At 42.2% G+C, this 16,288-nt stretch overlaps 2 protein-coding genes across 3 annotated transcripts in view; both read left to right on the forward strand.

Moving 5' to 3' along the window:
* Positions 1-16,288, forward strand: part of Trmt9b (tRNA methyltransferase 9B (putative)) — a 53,928-nt gene that overhangs the window by 18,803 nt on the left and 18,837 nt on the right. For both annotated transcript variants that reach the window (XM_045158616.1, XM_004666877.2), the window contains exon 2: positions 15,258-15,365. The gene's annotated coding sequence lies outside the window, so the exon portion shown is untranslated. The remainder of the gene's footprint in view (positions 1-15,257; positions 15,366-16,288) is intronic.
* On the forward strand, positions 4,923-6,622 carry LOC101614529 (histone H3.3A-like). Its single transcript, XM_045159523.1, has 2 exons — positions 4,923-4,935; positions 6,198-6,622. The coding sequence occupies exons 1-2, from the start codon at positions 4,923-4,925 to the stop codon at positions 6,620-6,622; spliced, it is 438 nt and encodes a 145-aa protein (XP_045015458.1).

Consider the following 16,288-nt stretch of genomic DNA (forward strand, 5'->3'; position numbering starts at 1 on the left):
TTGCCCAAGAAAAATATGAAGAAAGCCCCTGATTGACAAAAATTAGTAAATAAGAAAACAAGGAAAAGAGCAGAAAGTACTTAAAACTTTAGGGAGCTGCTGCAAATGAACTCAAGACACATGTGCCACTTTGTGCATCTGGCTTTCATGGGTCCTGGGGAATCAAACCTGGGTACTTTGGCTTTGCAGGCAAACACCATGACTGCTAAGCCATCCCTCAGCGCCCCCCAGGTATATATTTTAAACATTTTCATAATCAAAATTAACTTTTCATTTTCAAATTACATAGTTCCTATTCAGTTATCTAATGACCATGACTTGAGGACATCCTGCACAGGTCAGGCTATGGTCAGAGTTTGATGTATATGTTAGTGAGCCGTGGTGCTTACAAACCAGTCTGGAAACACAGGCAACGAGTAATTACAGCAGTATGTTGAAGGGGAACCGTTCCTTGCTCCTTTCATTTTTGTGCAGTGTTATTAGGGTCTGACCAGAAAAACAGAGTCTATGTTAGTTACCTTAGCAGAAAGAATTTAATACCAGGAATCGGAGAGGCAGGTATTTGAGGGCTGGAAATGCAAACAAGGTAGGAAGCAAGAGTGATTGGAGAAAACAAGTCTTTTCTGTGCTAGGAAGCAAAGAGAAGAGCCTGGGCTTACCAGAAACTCACACTTTGGGAATTCCTGGGGCCCTATGGAAGGGGGACTCTGACCTCTGAGGAGGAAGGTGGCATTGACACTTCAGAGTGGGGGGTGAGTGCTAAGGACTGGGGTCCAGTTCTCTTAGGAGGTGCCTTACCTACCTAGTGCAGTGTGTCCTAGGGGTGCAAAACAGCTGGTTCTGGAAGAGTGGGAAAAATGAAACACTAACCAGCTGCTCCTGGAAACATGCTGCTGCATGGAAGGGCCGTTGCTGGGCAACTCTGCCAGAAACAGGAAGCCAACAGTCCCTTCTCTGACTCTTGCCCTTCGGGCCGTCTGTGGTGTCCCCTGCGGCAGAGCCGTGTTTGTCAAGTCTCTGCCCTCCCAACACACAGCAGTGTAGAAGGGAGGCTTGTCAAGGAGAGGCAGTTATTTGATAGCAGGCGCTGTCCCAGGTGTGTTAGGTGGCCGTTACTCCCATGCTCCACGGCTGGTTGCTACACTACCTAAGCAGGACTTGTGGAAGCAACTGAAATTTCTGTTTGCATTATGTTCTAAAAATAATAATAATAGTAAGACAAGCCAGGCATGGTGATGCAAGCCTGAATCCTAGCACTCAGGAGGCAGAGGTAGGAGGATTGCTGTGTATTCAAGGCCACCATGAGACTACATAGTGAATTCCAGGTCATCCTGGGCTAGAGAGAGACCTAAACTTAAAAAATTAAAATAATAATAATGATACAAAGTTACCATTCTATTTCTAATGCTGTACAGTTTAGTAGCATTAAGTATATTCACATTGCTGAGTGACAATCACTACCATTAATTTCCAGAACATTTTAACCTTCCCAAAGGGAAACCTTAGACCCATTAAATGTTAGGTACCCATTGCCTTTTCCCAGTGTCCCTGTCAATCACCATTGAACTTTCCATCCACATGAGTTTATCTGCTTTGGAAACTTCATGTAAGTGGATTCAAGTGTCTATTCTCTTGTGATTGTCTTGTTTCACTTACTATAATGTCTTCCAGGCCTATGCAGGTTGTAGTTTATGCCATGACTCCTTGCTTGTTAGGATGGAATAATATAAAATCTATCTTTGTGGCCCTTAGCCCACCCAGCATCCATGTTAAAAGACATGGACACTGGGGCGAGAGGAGGCATGGAAGAACTTTGACATTTCCTTGCCAGTGCGACACATAGGCATCTTTAGAGAAGAGAAAAAGATGTTTGCCCTCACACTCAAGCCAAATGGCAGAGCCTTCAAGAAGACCACACAGAAAGTTAAGCTCTTGCCAGAACAACTCAAAGGCTGGTAGAAACTATCATGACAGTGAAGCCTAGAATTGATTTGGAAATACCCATGCTGTCACTGAAGATGGCCCAAAAATATTGTTTTCCTTTGACCAGATGTGGACACAAGATAAAAGGCATTGGCTTAGATGTTGCAAGTGTCCTTCTCATCTGCAAAGAAGAGATCCCAGGTAAAAATGCTGGAGGTAGAGGGCTGGATGACCAGCTGCTGAGGAAATTATCACAAGTAATGGGAAAACAACTCACCCACATCAGGAGAGAATTCTTTAGCCACAGAGGTCTACAAAGTACCAATGGAACTTTCCCTGAGACTATAGAAATATTCCATGAAGCAGGGATCCACCTTCAGTCACACTATGCCCATAGATCACAAACCTCAGTGCCCACTCTTCCCACTTAGGAAGGATTACCCTGGCTCCCACCCCCATGCTAGTCCCTCTCCTTCAACTGCTACATCCCAGGAAGATGCCAAAAACAACTACCACGTCCCTAACTTCCTGCCACAGGCTTTATGAATACATCAGGCTCAAGCTAAGGGCAAGAAGTTTCAAAAAGGTATGTGTGGTGGTGTGATTCAAGTGTCCCCTATAAACTTAGGCATTCTGAATACTAGGTTCCCAGCTGATGGAGATTTTGGAATTAACACCTCTTGGAATCAGTGTATTTTGGGGGGCGGGCTTAATGGGTATTATAGCCCATTTACCCTTGCTAGTGTTTGGCACACTCTCCTATTGCTGTTGTTCACCTGATGTTGGCAAGGAGGTGATATCCACCCTCTGCTCATATTGTCATTTTCCCTGCCATCATGGCACTTCCCCTTGAGTCTGTAAATCAAAATAAACCTTTTTTCCTACACTTTGCTTTTGGTCAGGTAATTTCTGTCAGCAATACAAATCTGACTGCAACAGTAATATTGGTATCAGAAGTGGGCTTGCTGCTAGACACCTCACTATGTGCCTTTGGCCTTTTGGAGCTGATTTTCAAGAGGAATGTGGAAGGATTTGAAACCTTGACCTAAGAGATGCCTTGCAGTGCTATAAGTACACCTTGATGGATTATTTTGGTCAGAGTTAAAAGACCTGAATGTAGTAAGAAGTATTGACTGTGAGGTTTTGCCTGTGAGGGTGAGAAAGAGCTTTGTCTGGACTGGGCTAGAAGCAGTTTGTGTGAGAGGCTTGCTGTTATGGCCATGTCCTGTGAAGTTGTGCAGGGTCACATTGCATAGAAATGAACTGGTGTATGCAGAGGGTTATGGCACAGAAAGAAATGAAATATTTGGGCTGAAACTTCTGCTTGTTCAGCTGCAATTATATGAGAGATTACAACCTTTGAAATTGGGTCAGCTGACCTGTACTGGGACAACAGGAAGAATGTAGACTCTTTTGAAGGGGCCAGAATGCTAAAGGATGTCCTGTTCAAAGGCTGCTTTATTCCCCTCTGGATTAACAAATTGGCACCCCACCTGGTATTATGGAGTATAAGAAATGCAGGAAAGAGAGGGTCATTGAGTTTGCAACATGGTCTTATGTTTTGGAAAAGGTCATGGGCAGTGTGAAGCAGGTTTGCTGGATGCCTGCATGGTGACCCAATGGAGTCATGAGGATGAACTGTGGGTTGCAGTGGAGACCCAGTGGAGATGCTGGGACCACGAGATGGCTGCCAAGGATTGCTGCTGGCCCTGGATGAAGTTTTCCAGGACTGTGAGTAGCCTAGCTGGAGGGGTAGAATTGGAACTCCAGAGACTTGTTGCTGGTTAGAATTATCGGACTTTTTACTGACTAGAGTCGTATGACTTGGAACCACAGAATTTGATGTTTGCCCTATTTAAATCTTGTATTGGTTGAATATTGTTTTGCTATGCCCAGTGCCATCTTTTGCAGTACGAATGTTTATTCTGTGCCATTATGTGGTTTGGGGGAAATTTTTGGTATTATGGCTCAGTTAAAAGACCTTGGATTAGGGCTGGAGAGATGGCTTACCAGTTAAGCACTTGCCTGTGAAGCCTAAGGACCCTGGTTCGAGGCCCAGTTCCCCAGGACCCACATTAGCCAAATGTGCAAAGGGGTGCACGCATCTGGAGTTCGTTTGCAGTGGCTGGAGACCCTGGTGCACCCATTCTCTCTCTCTCTCTCTCTCTCTCTCTCTCTCTCTCTCTCTCTCTAACTGCCTCTTTCTCTCTTGGTCACTCTCAAATAAATAAATAAAAATACACAAAATATTTTTTTAAAAAAGACCTTGGATTATGGGGATATTTGATCATTAGGATTGATTAAAAACTATGGGGACTTTTAAAGTTGGATAAATGCATTGTATTTTATATCATGTATTGTTATCAGTTTATGGGGGCCAGGGGCAGAATATGGTGGTTTGACTCAGGTGTCCCCCATAAACTTAGGCATTCTGAATGCTAGGTTCCCAGGTGATGGAGATTTGGGAATTAACATCTCTTGGAGACAGTGTATTGTGGGGTAGGCTTATGGGTATTGTAGCCAGTTTTCCCATGCCAGTGTTTGGCACACTCTCCTATTGCTGTTGTTCACCTGATGTTGGCAAGGGGGTGATGTCCACCCTCAGCTCATGTCATCGTTTTCCCTGCCATCATGGAGCTTCCCCTCGAGTCTGTGAACCATAATAAACCTTTTTTCCCACAAGCTGGTCTTAGTGGGGTGATTTCTGCCAGCAGTGTGAACCTGACTGCAACAGTGGGACATCTTGAGGTTTGACTTCACACTCAATGTGGCTTATTAATTTCAGAAGGGAGAGTGTTTGTGAATATGGGTCTGAGGAGAATTTCCATATCTGAGAGTTAATGAGAAAATCTGTTACTCTGCCCTGTCTTCCTTCAAGAGCAGAAGAATGAGCCTCACAGAATAGGTTTCCAGAGCCCTAAAGGTGCCTACAAATCGGGCTTGTCCAACATGACAGCTTTGCAAGTTAACATCCTTGTGATAAGAAGGACATAGGCGAAATGAAGAAGTCAGGTTTGCAGCCTATGCATGTTGCAGTAAGAGCAGTGATTTGGTGTTGCAGGAAAGGGAAACCTTGGCTGTCCCTTTAGTGCTGTTACAGTAACAGCATTTCAGTTTCCCTGCATGAACGGGGGCATATAACAAAACAGCACTAGGTAAAGCTCTTCTCTCTTTATTTTTCTCGCCTCCCTCTCCCTCTCTCTCTTTTTCTGATAGCTACCCAATTTGCTGGGTGCACCTCTGGTATTTCCTAGTGTTTTGTGATTGTTAGCTTCACGTTGTCAAATCAGATTAGAGGAAAGACAACAAGTAGAAGACAGGGGATTTTTAAGGACTTTTCTATAAAAGGAGGCAGTAAGATTAAGGCTGAAACTAGACCATTATCTACAGCCATACATGTTGGGATTGCTCACTGTTGAAGGATATTTTATACCAGGAGGAAGAGTCCCATACCTGCAAAGAATAGGTATGATAGAGCTATTGAATTTTTTCTAACACATGTAGACTTCAAGATAAATTTAAAAAGACTTTGGGACTGGAGAGATGGCCTAGTGATTAAAGTATTTGCCTGCAAAGCCAAAGGACCCAGGTTTGATTCCCCAGAACCTATATAAAGCCATATGCACAAGGTGGCACATGCATCTGGAATTCATTTACAGTGGCTAGAGCCCCTAGTGTGCCCATTCTCTGTCTCTCTTTCTTTCAAATAAATAAGTAAATAAGTAAAAAGACTCTGTTTTTACATGAGAACAGTGCTGAAGACTTAAGGGTGGTGTTTGACTAACTTAAGGAAGAGGAAAATATACTCTAATGACAAAGGTTGTAGCTTAAGACATAAGCTTGATTCTCTTGCTTCTTAAAGTTGCACAGGGCTAAGGGTGTGAGAAATAAACTCCTAGTTTAAAGCATTTGAATCTTTTTTTTCTAAAAGAAGTTAATGTGAAAAATGCTTCTAAATTGATGCTTCTAACTGGGGGCATACATTTGTGTGCCATCTAAAATATTGTGTCTTAAGTCCTCTTTCCTCTTACATGCAGGAATGTAGCTGCAAATATGGAGATAGTGAAAAGGAGAGGAAACAGTGGCATGGAATAAGCTGAATTGTCTCCCTCTTACAAGACTCTTTTCTGGGCGAGAGGCGGGGCGCCGTGCGTGGGGGGCGGGGCCTAGCCTCTGTGTCAGCCATCTTTCAATTGCTCTCGCAGTCGCCACCTAACACCATCGCTGCCTTCTAGCTCGTCGAGCTTGCAGCCGTAGGAGAAGGGGTAGGTGAGGAGGTCTTTATACCGTGGCTCATACAAAGCAGACTGCCTGCAAATCCACTGGTGGTAAAGCACCCAGGAAACAACTGGCTACAAAAGCGGCTCGCAAAAGTGCGCCCTCTACTGGAGGGGTGAAGAAACCTCATCGTTACAGGCCTGGTACTGTGGCACTCCGTGAAATTAGACGCTATCAGAAGTCCACTGAACTTCTGAATTGCAAACTGCCCTTCCAGCGTCTGGTGCGAGAAATTGCTCTGGACTTCAAAACAGATCTGCGCTTTCAAAGTGCAGCTATCAGTGTTTTGCAGAAGGCAAGTGAGGCCCATCTGGTTGGCCTTTTTGGAGATACCAACCTGTGTGCTATCCATGCCAAACATGTAACAATTATGCCAAAAGATATCCAGCTAGCACGCTGCATACGTGGAGAATGTGCTTGAGAGTCCACTATGATGGGAAACATTTCATTCTCAAAATATTTTTTTTTTATCTTCCTGTTATCAGTAGCTCTGAATGTTAAGATTTTTTTTTCCATGGGGTCAGAAGGTACCTAAGTATATGATTGTGAGTGGAAAACTAGGGGACAGGAATCAGGTATTGCCAGTTTCTTCATTTTCATTTGTGTGTGGATTTTTAATATAAATGCAGGGATGTAAAACATTAATGCAAGTCAAAATGTTTCAGTGAACAAGTTTCAACAGTTCAACTTTATAACAATTATAAATAAACCTGTTAAAATTTTCTGGACAATGCCAGAGTTTGGATTTTTTAAAAATAAATTTCTTATTGACGGCAACTAGATGGTGTTTGTAGAATTTTTATCATACAGTAGATTCCATCCATTCACTATACTTTTCTGAGTTATCCTACATGCAAGAATATGTTTTTAATGTTGTCTGTCTTCTGTGCTGTTCCTGTAAGTTTGCTATTAAAATACATTAAACTATTTTAAAAAAGAAAGAAAGAAAAAGAAACTCCTATCTGGTATGAAAATAGGAGGCCCTGCAAGGTTATAGGTATCACCCTTCTTGAGAGACATTCTTAATCCCAGGCTCAGTTTTTCTCCCCCTCAGGCAATGCCCTGAATTTCACATAAAATACTTGGCAAGGATGAGAGTTCAAGTAATTTGTGTGCCTATAGATTCAGACTAGTTTATTTCTCAGCACCTTAGCCCTGTGCAACTTTAAGAGGCAAGATAACCAAGCTTACGTCTTAAGTTACAACCTTAGTCATTAGAGTTTATTTTCCTCTTCCTTAAATTACTCAAACACCACCCTTACATCTTTAGCACCGTTCTCTGGTAAAAGCAGTGTTGACCCCAAAAGTCTTCCTTAGTTTGGCCCCTGATCCTAGGCCCACAGTGGCAAGTGGAATTATCTTTTAGCCATTGTGTACTGGCAGCTGCCAGGTTTCTTTTCTGGAATGTTAAAAGCAATGGAAATTAATTTTGAATCTTTTTATTTATTTATTTATTTATTTATTTATTTATTTATTTGAGAGCGACAGACATAGAGAGAAAGACAGATAGAGGGAGAGAGAGAGAATGGGCGCACCAGGGCTTCCAGCCTCTGCAAACAAACTCCAGACGCGTGCGCCCCCTTGTGCATCTGGCTAACGTGGGACCAGGGGAACTGAGCCTCAAACCGGGGTCCTTAGGCTTCACAGGCAAGTGCTTAACTGCTAAGCCATCTCTCCAGCCCTAATTTTGAATCTTAAGAAAGAGGAAAGTTGCTTTTTTTATATATAATACATGTAGGACTTACTAGAATCAAGATAATCTAGTCTAGAAAGTGAGAGTGAACCCAGTTGGACTAAGGACAAGGGTCTCTTTTAGCAGGAGTCAGCTGGCCAGCACATTGCCATGACTATTGATAGCCACAATGGCTCCTGGACACCATCATAGCTCCTTTACCTTTGAATATCTGGTTTTGATTCAAAGTCCAGCATGAGAGTTCTTGATAAAATCCAGGTCCCAAGACAAAGCTACAATATTTGATTCCTGAGGTTGCTGAAATAAATGGCCATAGACTAGGTGTTCTAAAACAACAGGAACTTAACTGTCTCACAGCTCTGAAGGCCAAGCATCCTTAAACAGTGTGTCAGCAGGGCCATGCAGCTGCTGATAGCTTCAGACAGTCCTTGGCTGTGCAGCCTCTCTCCCACACCCACTTCTCATCTTCTCCTTTCTGTCTTCTCCTCTTGCCTTTGTTTTGTTTTTTTGTTTTGTTTTGTTTTGTTTTGTTTTGTTTTGTTTTGTTTTTTGAGGTAGGGTCTCACTCTGGTCCAGGCTGACCTGGAATTAACTCTGTAGTCTCAGGGTGGCCTTGAACTCATGGCGATCCTCCTACCTCTGCCTCCCGAGTGCTGGGATTAAAGGCGTGCGCCACCCCGCCCGGCCTCCTCTTGCCTTTAGATGTAGGACTAAGCTAGACAGCCAGGACAATCCTGAGTTCCTTATATATATATGCAAACCTGTTTTTCTAATAAGCCAATACAGGTTCCAGTAATTGTGATATGGACATATCTTTGGGGGCACCATAGTTTAACTAGCTAAACCATCTCATCAGGGGAAAGGGATTGAGAAAATCCCCCTACTTCAGTATCTATGGAGAGAAGGCCCTGTATCTCGCCAGTCCTTTACATTATAAGGATATTCCCAGTAGACAGTGCAGTTGGATGTTGTTAGATAACGAATGTAAGCTCAAGAATGACCACCACAGTGCTGGTACGAATATGTATCTGTATAATATTGGGAATATAGAGAACAAGAACACCTGTGATGCATCCTGTGTGGGGGCAGAGTGGTTTCATAGAGAATGATGAAGTCATTGTCCTCAGTTACAGCTACCAATGGTTTAGGGGAAAAAGGAAATTCCAGGCAAAGATGCAACAAATGGGGCTGAAGAGATAGGTTAGTGATTAAAGCACTTGCCTGTGAAGCCTAAGGACCCAGTTTCGATTCTCCAGGTCTCACATAAGCCAGATGCACAATGTGGCGCATGCATCTGGAGTTCATTTGCAGAGGCCCTGGCACACCCATTCTCTCTCTCTAATAAATAAATTAAAACAATTTTTAAAAAAATATGCAGCAAATGCACAAAATGCATGCAGACCTTTACTGTCTAAGGCATTCAGAAAATTAATAGTTGAGAAGGTGGAAGGGTGTGTTATCTGACTGGAAGCTTGTGCAGAAATGTAAATGACTAAGTAATGAATGAATCCTTTTTCTTTTGTCAGAGCAAGAATTTCTCCATGAAAGAAGCAATAAGTTGATTTACATTCTGATACCAAATTCTTACCTCATTGAAACAAACAGCTCACTGACTGCCCAAGACCAGTACTGGTGGTAGAGGTCAGCATCTGTTGGAGACCAGACTCCATGGAAGAAGTGCTAGAGGGACTGAGAATTCCTTGTAGTGCTGGACAATGAAAGACTACCAGGATTAACTTCAGGGCACAGAACTGTGAAGGCAAGGTGTCTCATGGGTTAGGAGACCATTGTATTCATCTGCTTCCCAAAAGTCAGAGTTTTGTTCTAGTGTTGATTTGTGGTGACTTGTAGTGAAATGAAGGCACTAATGATGCTTAACTGGAGCAGGGCTTGGTGGTACACAGCTTTAGTCCCAGTACTCAGGAGGCAGCGATAAGAGGATCATTGTGAGTTCGAGGCCACCCTAAGATGGCATCGGGAATTCCAGGTCAGCTGAGCTAGAGTGAGACACTACCTTGAAAAACCAAAAAAAAAAAAAAAAACCTTAACTCATTTTTCATAAAGCTAAACTTTATTCCATTTTAAAGGACTCTCTAGTTTATGGTGATTGCATAGGATAACATCCCTGTATTTCTCTGTCATCTGTGTTCTGTGTGTGTGTGTGTGTGAGAGAGAGAGAGAGAGAGAGAGAGAGAGAGAGAGAGAGAGAGAGAGAGAGAGGGAGACGGGAGAAAGAAAGAAAGAAAAATAGATAGATAGATCTTGGATTTCAAATGGGAAAAAAAAAAAAAAAACTGTTCCTCTGGTCTCCTGATTCTGCAAATATCTGGTAGCAGTTACCTCTTGTTACTAGGACAAAGCACCTGACCAAAAGCAGCATATGGAAGGAAAGGGTTTATTTCAACTTAGTCTTGAGAAGTTTCATCATAGGATGGCAGAGCAGAGACTAGGCATCACATCTCACCACAGCAGTTGGCAGGAAGCAGAGAGTAAGCTAGCTCTAGCAAGGGGGAGCTAGCCTGTAATATCTCAAAGCTTGCCCCCAGCAAGACACCTCCTCCAGTGAGACTTCACCTCCCAAATTGCTACAAGCTGGGAATGGAGTATGAGACTTAATCACAAACATGAGACTCTGGGGACATTTCACATTCATACTACCACATAACCCTTTGTGATTTTTCTAAACTATGAAATCTATAAAAATGGGAAGGGTCTGATCCCAGGCTGAAGAAGTGAGAAGGAAATGGGGAGACAAATTAGAAGAATCATTTGGAGGAGGAACACATGAGATGAGTTTCTTGGCAGTCCAGATTTTCTACAGTGGGACACGCAGGGACTCTTCACACAACTCCATTGCAGCATCAGACTTGATTTTATTTTTTCAGTGATAACCTGAGAGAGGCCTGTTTGGGGTCAGTTATATTATAAATGCATTTCATGTAGGATGCTAATACTTAATTCATCCTCACATTTCCCCTTTAATTCTTTCTTTAGATAATCATTACAATTTATGGTATTAAAGTTGAGCACCATCACCTCATTTAAATTCTCTTTCTAAAACAAGTCTTTACCTGTAAGATGACTGTGGAATTCCCCATCCCCCAATCCTGGGTACACTATCCTTCCCAGCAGGAAAGTGGATAGATAATGACTATTTTATCTCTCCTCTGGTTATAATATCAGAACTGTCTCTTTATGAGCTCCTGCTCTGGGATCTTGTTCCTTTTTCTGCAGACAGGGAGCTATTTGTCAAATTGACACCAGCAGCAAGTGCCTCAGGGAAGCTGGTTACTCTATTCTCATTTTCCTAAAAACTCATATTTGATTTTCTTGTTCTTTTCTGGAATTCTGTAATCTGCAAACTCAAAATAAATTGTAGTTGAGTTACCATGAGGAAGGATGGCCTCGTCATTGCCTGTGAAGGAGCAGTCTGATAATTTCATGATTAATACTGGACAGCTCTTGGTTCCTTTTTTTTTTTTTTTTTTTTTTTTTTTTGAGGAAGGGTCTCACTCTAGCCCAGGCTAACCTGGGATTCACTATGTAGTCTCAGGGTGGTCTCAAACTCACAGTGATCCTCCTACCTCTGCTATTTTTGTGTCACCCTCCTATAATTCACACATTGACATCCCCACCCACATGTTACCATGCTCACTTTAGATGGATGGTGAAGATAATATTCTACTCCTATGTTCATTTAGACATGAATCCTTGAAAAGTTTCAACAAAGTTTTCTTAGGGAAATATCTGCTGTGATTCCTTTAAGAGAAAAAAAGAAAAAAAAAAAAAAAAACCTTCCTGTTGTCCATTTTCTTACAGCAGTCTGTTTCTTCAGAGCTACCTGACAGGCTCTGTTGGGATTATAGAAAGGGCCATATTCGCTCAGTGCCACATAGGTTGCTGTTTGAAGCCCTAGTTTGTTCTGCTCACAGGCTTTCAATTAGAAGATCCCTTTCCCTTCTGTGTTCACTGCGTCTCTCTGGCAGATCATTAAGGTGTTCTGTGTAGAGTAGTGAATATTAATGAGCTGTTTCTCTCACCTCATTATTTAGAAGGAGTCAGTACCTCTTCCAACTGCAACAGCAGCTATTGCTTGCAGTCTGTGCTGTCCGTCAGTCATGTGCTGGCTCTCCCCTGTTGCCTTCAGCCATTGCTCTTCTCTACTGTCTATTAGACTGGGATCCACACAAGTACCAAACGCCACCGCCAGCCCAGTCTTTTGCTCTTCTCATAGTTACCAATAGGACTCTTGCCCAGTGTGTGCTCAGTCAATATTTTATGAATTAAATTAGGCTGTTATAGCAATCTAGTGCTATCACGGCCAGCTGTTGCTCTGATACTAACGTTATGGAGGCTAAGTGTTGATGGCCTGGGTGTTAAAACTTTGTTCTCTTTTTACTTTATGCAGTCTCTTGTCATTTAATATATTTCATGGCCCTAATTGCCAAGTGCTAGAATTATAATGATTTTTTAATGATTTACTTCATCCAGTCCATTGTGTCAAGTTTCATGTCCCGCTTACTTATCTTTCAGATAGACAAGAACTACCTGTTCCCTTTTCAGTGTCTTACACTTTGTCTAAAGAGTTTAACTGGAATCTTTCTGTGTTCATTGTGGACTCATCCTGGTAGCACTGGACTACAGTGTGGCCAGAGATTTCTTCTTTTTTTTTTTTTTTTTTCATCATTTTCCCTGTTTCTTTTTTTTGTTGTTGATGTTGTTGTTAATTTTTTTATTTTATCTTTTTTCTTTTGGAGAGAGAGAGGCAGAGAGAAAGAGAGAATTGGTACACCAGTGCCTCTAGCCACTGCAGTTAACTCCAGACGCATGCACCATCTTGTGGTCAAGTTGTGCACATGCATCACCCTGTCTAACTTATGTGGGTCCTGGGGAGTCAAACCTGGGTCCTTAGGTTTCACAGGCAAGCACCTCAACTGCGAAGCCATCTCTCCAGCCCAACAATTCTTTTTTAAAATATTTTATTTATTTATTTCCAAGAAGAGGGGGAGGGAGAGAGAATGGATGTGCCAGGGCTCCTAGCCACTGCAAATGAAGTCTAGATGTATGCACCACTTCATGCATCTGGTTTTACATGGGCACTAGGGAATTGAACCCAAGTGATTAGGCTTTGCAGGCAAGTGTCTTAACCACTGAGCCATCTCTCCAGCCCTAAATCAGCAATTCTTGTTTTGTTTTGTTTTTCCAAGGTCTTGCTCTAGCCCAGGCTGACCTGGAATTCACTGTGTAGTCTCAGGGTGGTCTGGAGGTGATCCTCCTACCTCTGGAATTAAAGGCATGCACCACCATGCCCCCAAATTAGCAATTCTTAATAAAAGCCAAGATTGAGGTGGAATGGAGATCAATGAAAGGCAAGGATGCTCCCCCGCTATACCACAAATGTAGGATGGAGAGCAGTGGGAAGTTAGGGAAGCCACATGCATCCCATTGGCCTTCTGACAATCTTTGCATGTGGTCATAGATGTGGACTGTGGCATGTGTTGTACAAACAAAAGACCTGGAGAGACTGTGTAAAGTGGTTGCCAGCTGTGACGTAGACTGAAGTCTAGTTACTTTCATTTACAGATCATCATTGAGGGCTGGAGGTGCTTATTTTAGGATGGACTTTTCTTTGGACACCAGGCTTCTAGAATCTCATTCTGCAGTTCTGTATCCCAAGATCTTTGTTACAAAGTGCTTTTTGGTATGCAAGGTACTTTATTTTTAAATTATCTAAAAAACACTTTTGATAGATTTCTGATAACCTTACTCTAAAAGTCTCAGAGGTCTCCACCCATCTCCTCTCCCTCTCCCACCCAGCCATGTTCCAACTGGGCCCAGGATTCTGAAGCTATCTCCTGTTAGGTAACTGGGATTTCAAAGAGAGTTGTCTTCCTCACCCCCATCCCCGCCCTCTCTGCCCAGACTAGGTCTGAGATCTTAGAATCCCTTCCTACCATGATTCCAGATGCCTTTCTGCATCTGAGCTAAGAGGACCAACAGCTTCCTCCCAGCCACATCACCTGTTGACTCAAGGTCTCCTTTTCCCAAAAAGAATTCAACAGGAATAGCCAACTTGACTGCTGCAGGCTCCAGTCAGGCCTCCTCAGACCCCATACAGCACAATACAGATCTCCCCCACCCCCCACCTTGCCTTCCTTTCCCACAAAGAACTTAAAAAAATCTCTTCTATGGCTGGACGTGGTGGCGCACACCTTTAATCCCAGTACTCAGGAGGTAGAGGGAAGAAGATTGCTGTAAGTTCAAGGCCACCCTGAGACCACATGGTGAATTCCAGGTTAGCCTGGGCCAGAGTGAGACCCTACCTTGAAAACTAAAAAAGAAATTAAAAAAAAAAAAAACAAAAACCTTCTTCTGTGCAGCAGTTAGAAGCCCCCTTCCACATGGCTGGCTGCTCTTTAGAGTCCCCCTTCCACCTGGCTCTACCCCAGCCTCTTTGTTCCTGGTTCTCTTTCTTCCCACTCCCAGCCCATCACTCTCGCACTGACATTAAATAAAAATCTTGAACTCAAGAAAGTATCTGCCTCAGTTCTACTGTGGACCCCAAACTTAACACTTATTAAAAAGAAATAAATTAAATATGAACAATGCTGAGTAACTCAAGGCTGAGTAACAGTTGTCAAGGTTATAAAGGAAATATTTGACACTATGTGCAAATATTGAGCAGTCTGACTGTACCAGAAAGATTTAATCCAATTTAGTAAGATTGCCTAAAAGCATTTAATTAAGCCACTAAGTTCAGAGTTGACTCTCCATGTCTGTGTTTCCAAGAACAAGGTGAACTCATTCAATTTAATTTTGGGAGAAAGTATTATATGTTTTTTCAGAAAATTTAAAAATCAATTTTTAGGATTATTTTATTTATTTATTTGTCTATTTATTTATTTAATAGAGAAGAGAGAGCAAGAGAGAGAGAATGAATTGGCACGCCAGGGCTACCAACCACTGCAAACAAAGCTCCAGACACGTGCACCACCTGTGAATCTGGCTTACATGGGTTCTGGTTAGTAGAACCTAAATCCTTAGGCTTCGCAGGCAAATGCTTTAACCACTAAGCCATCTCTTCAGCCCAAGAATCAATTTATAAACTGTTCTTATAATTCTGGCACATTCCACAAAATAACCTTTCTTTGTAGTCCCTACTTCTGTGGAGAAATAATGTATAAATCAAGAGATCAATCTGGCTATAGCTGGTTTGATATTTTTAGTATATAAAATGGCATTTAGTATTTGTTTTGTGTTTGTTTTTCCTTTCAGGGTCTATATTCCCTTCAGACTTATGCAAAAGTTGGTCACTTGAAAGGTGGTGTTATTTAATTTAACTCCTACTCCGTTTCTTTTACAGTACACATTGAGGGAGCTATGAGGAAACAACTGTCACTCTCTGAGGGTGGAAACTGCCAGAAGTTACAAAGACAAGAAGTAATTTGCCTGTAATCACAAGATGACTCAGGTTAGTAGCTTTCAGCTCTTACTGCAATTCAAATAGTGTGAGGATTTTTGGTGATGTTTATTAAATTTATTAGTCCCAATTTCTATAACTTAAAACTTACTACAATGTGCTGTGAAAGTGGGTTGAAGTTCAGTTTTTGCACAGGCAGAAAAAAAGTATTTGAAAATAAGGTATAGAATGAATAAATCATAAAAATATATTCAGTATTTTAAGTACTTTTCTAATAAATAATCACACTTTTTAAATGATAGCTTTTGAAAATAGCATATGTATGTTAAAATTGAAGTACCATTGGTTACCAAGAGCTGGGTCTGGTGGCACATGCCTTTAATCCCAGCACTCAGGAGGCAGAGGTAGGAGGATCGCTGTGAGTTCGAGGCCACCCTGAGATTACATAGTGAATCCCAGGTCAGCCTAGGCTAGTCACACCCTACCACAAAAAAAAGTAATATATAAGGCCCACTCATAAATAGAAATGTAGATATGTTAACTGATTTTCTGTTGTTGCATAAATACTTGTGGGGGGGGTAATATATAAATAAATGAGGTTTATTTAGCTCATTTTTAGAGGCTAAAAGCCCAAGATGGGTTGGCCCTATCAGTTTGCCCTCTGGTGAGGGGCTGGCTGTGTTACTACATGGGATATACAGGCGCAGATGCAAGGAGAGACCATTCATGTGGTGAGGCAAGAAGCCATTAGTGTTCTTACTCTTTTGATAATAACTCACTGAGGAGACCAGCATTAATCCCTTCTGAGAGCCATGCCTCCACGAGCTTGCACAAAACTGTTCAAGAGCTCACCTCCTAATGGTTCCACCACTTTAGCGTCACCCCATGGGGACCAAGGTTCCAGCATGTGAACCTTGGGCAGACACATTCACACCCTATTCAAACCTTGGCAGACATCTTTAGAGCTGAGATTG

The sequence above is a fragment of the Jaculus jaculus genome, chromosome 9 (assembly GCF_020740685.1).
Source record: "Jaculus jaculus isolate mJacJac1 chromosome 9, mJacJac1.mat.Y.cur, whole genome shotgun sequence".
NCBI classification, from domain to species: Eukaryota; Metazoa; Chordata; class Mammalia; order Rodentia; family Dipodidae; genus Jaculus; species Jaculus jaculus.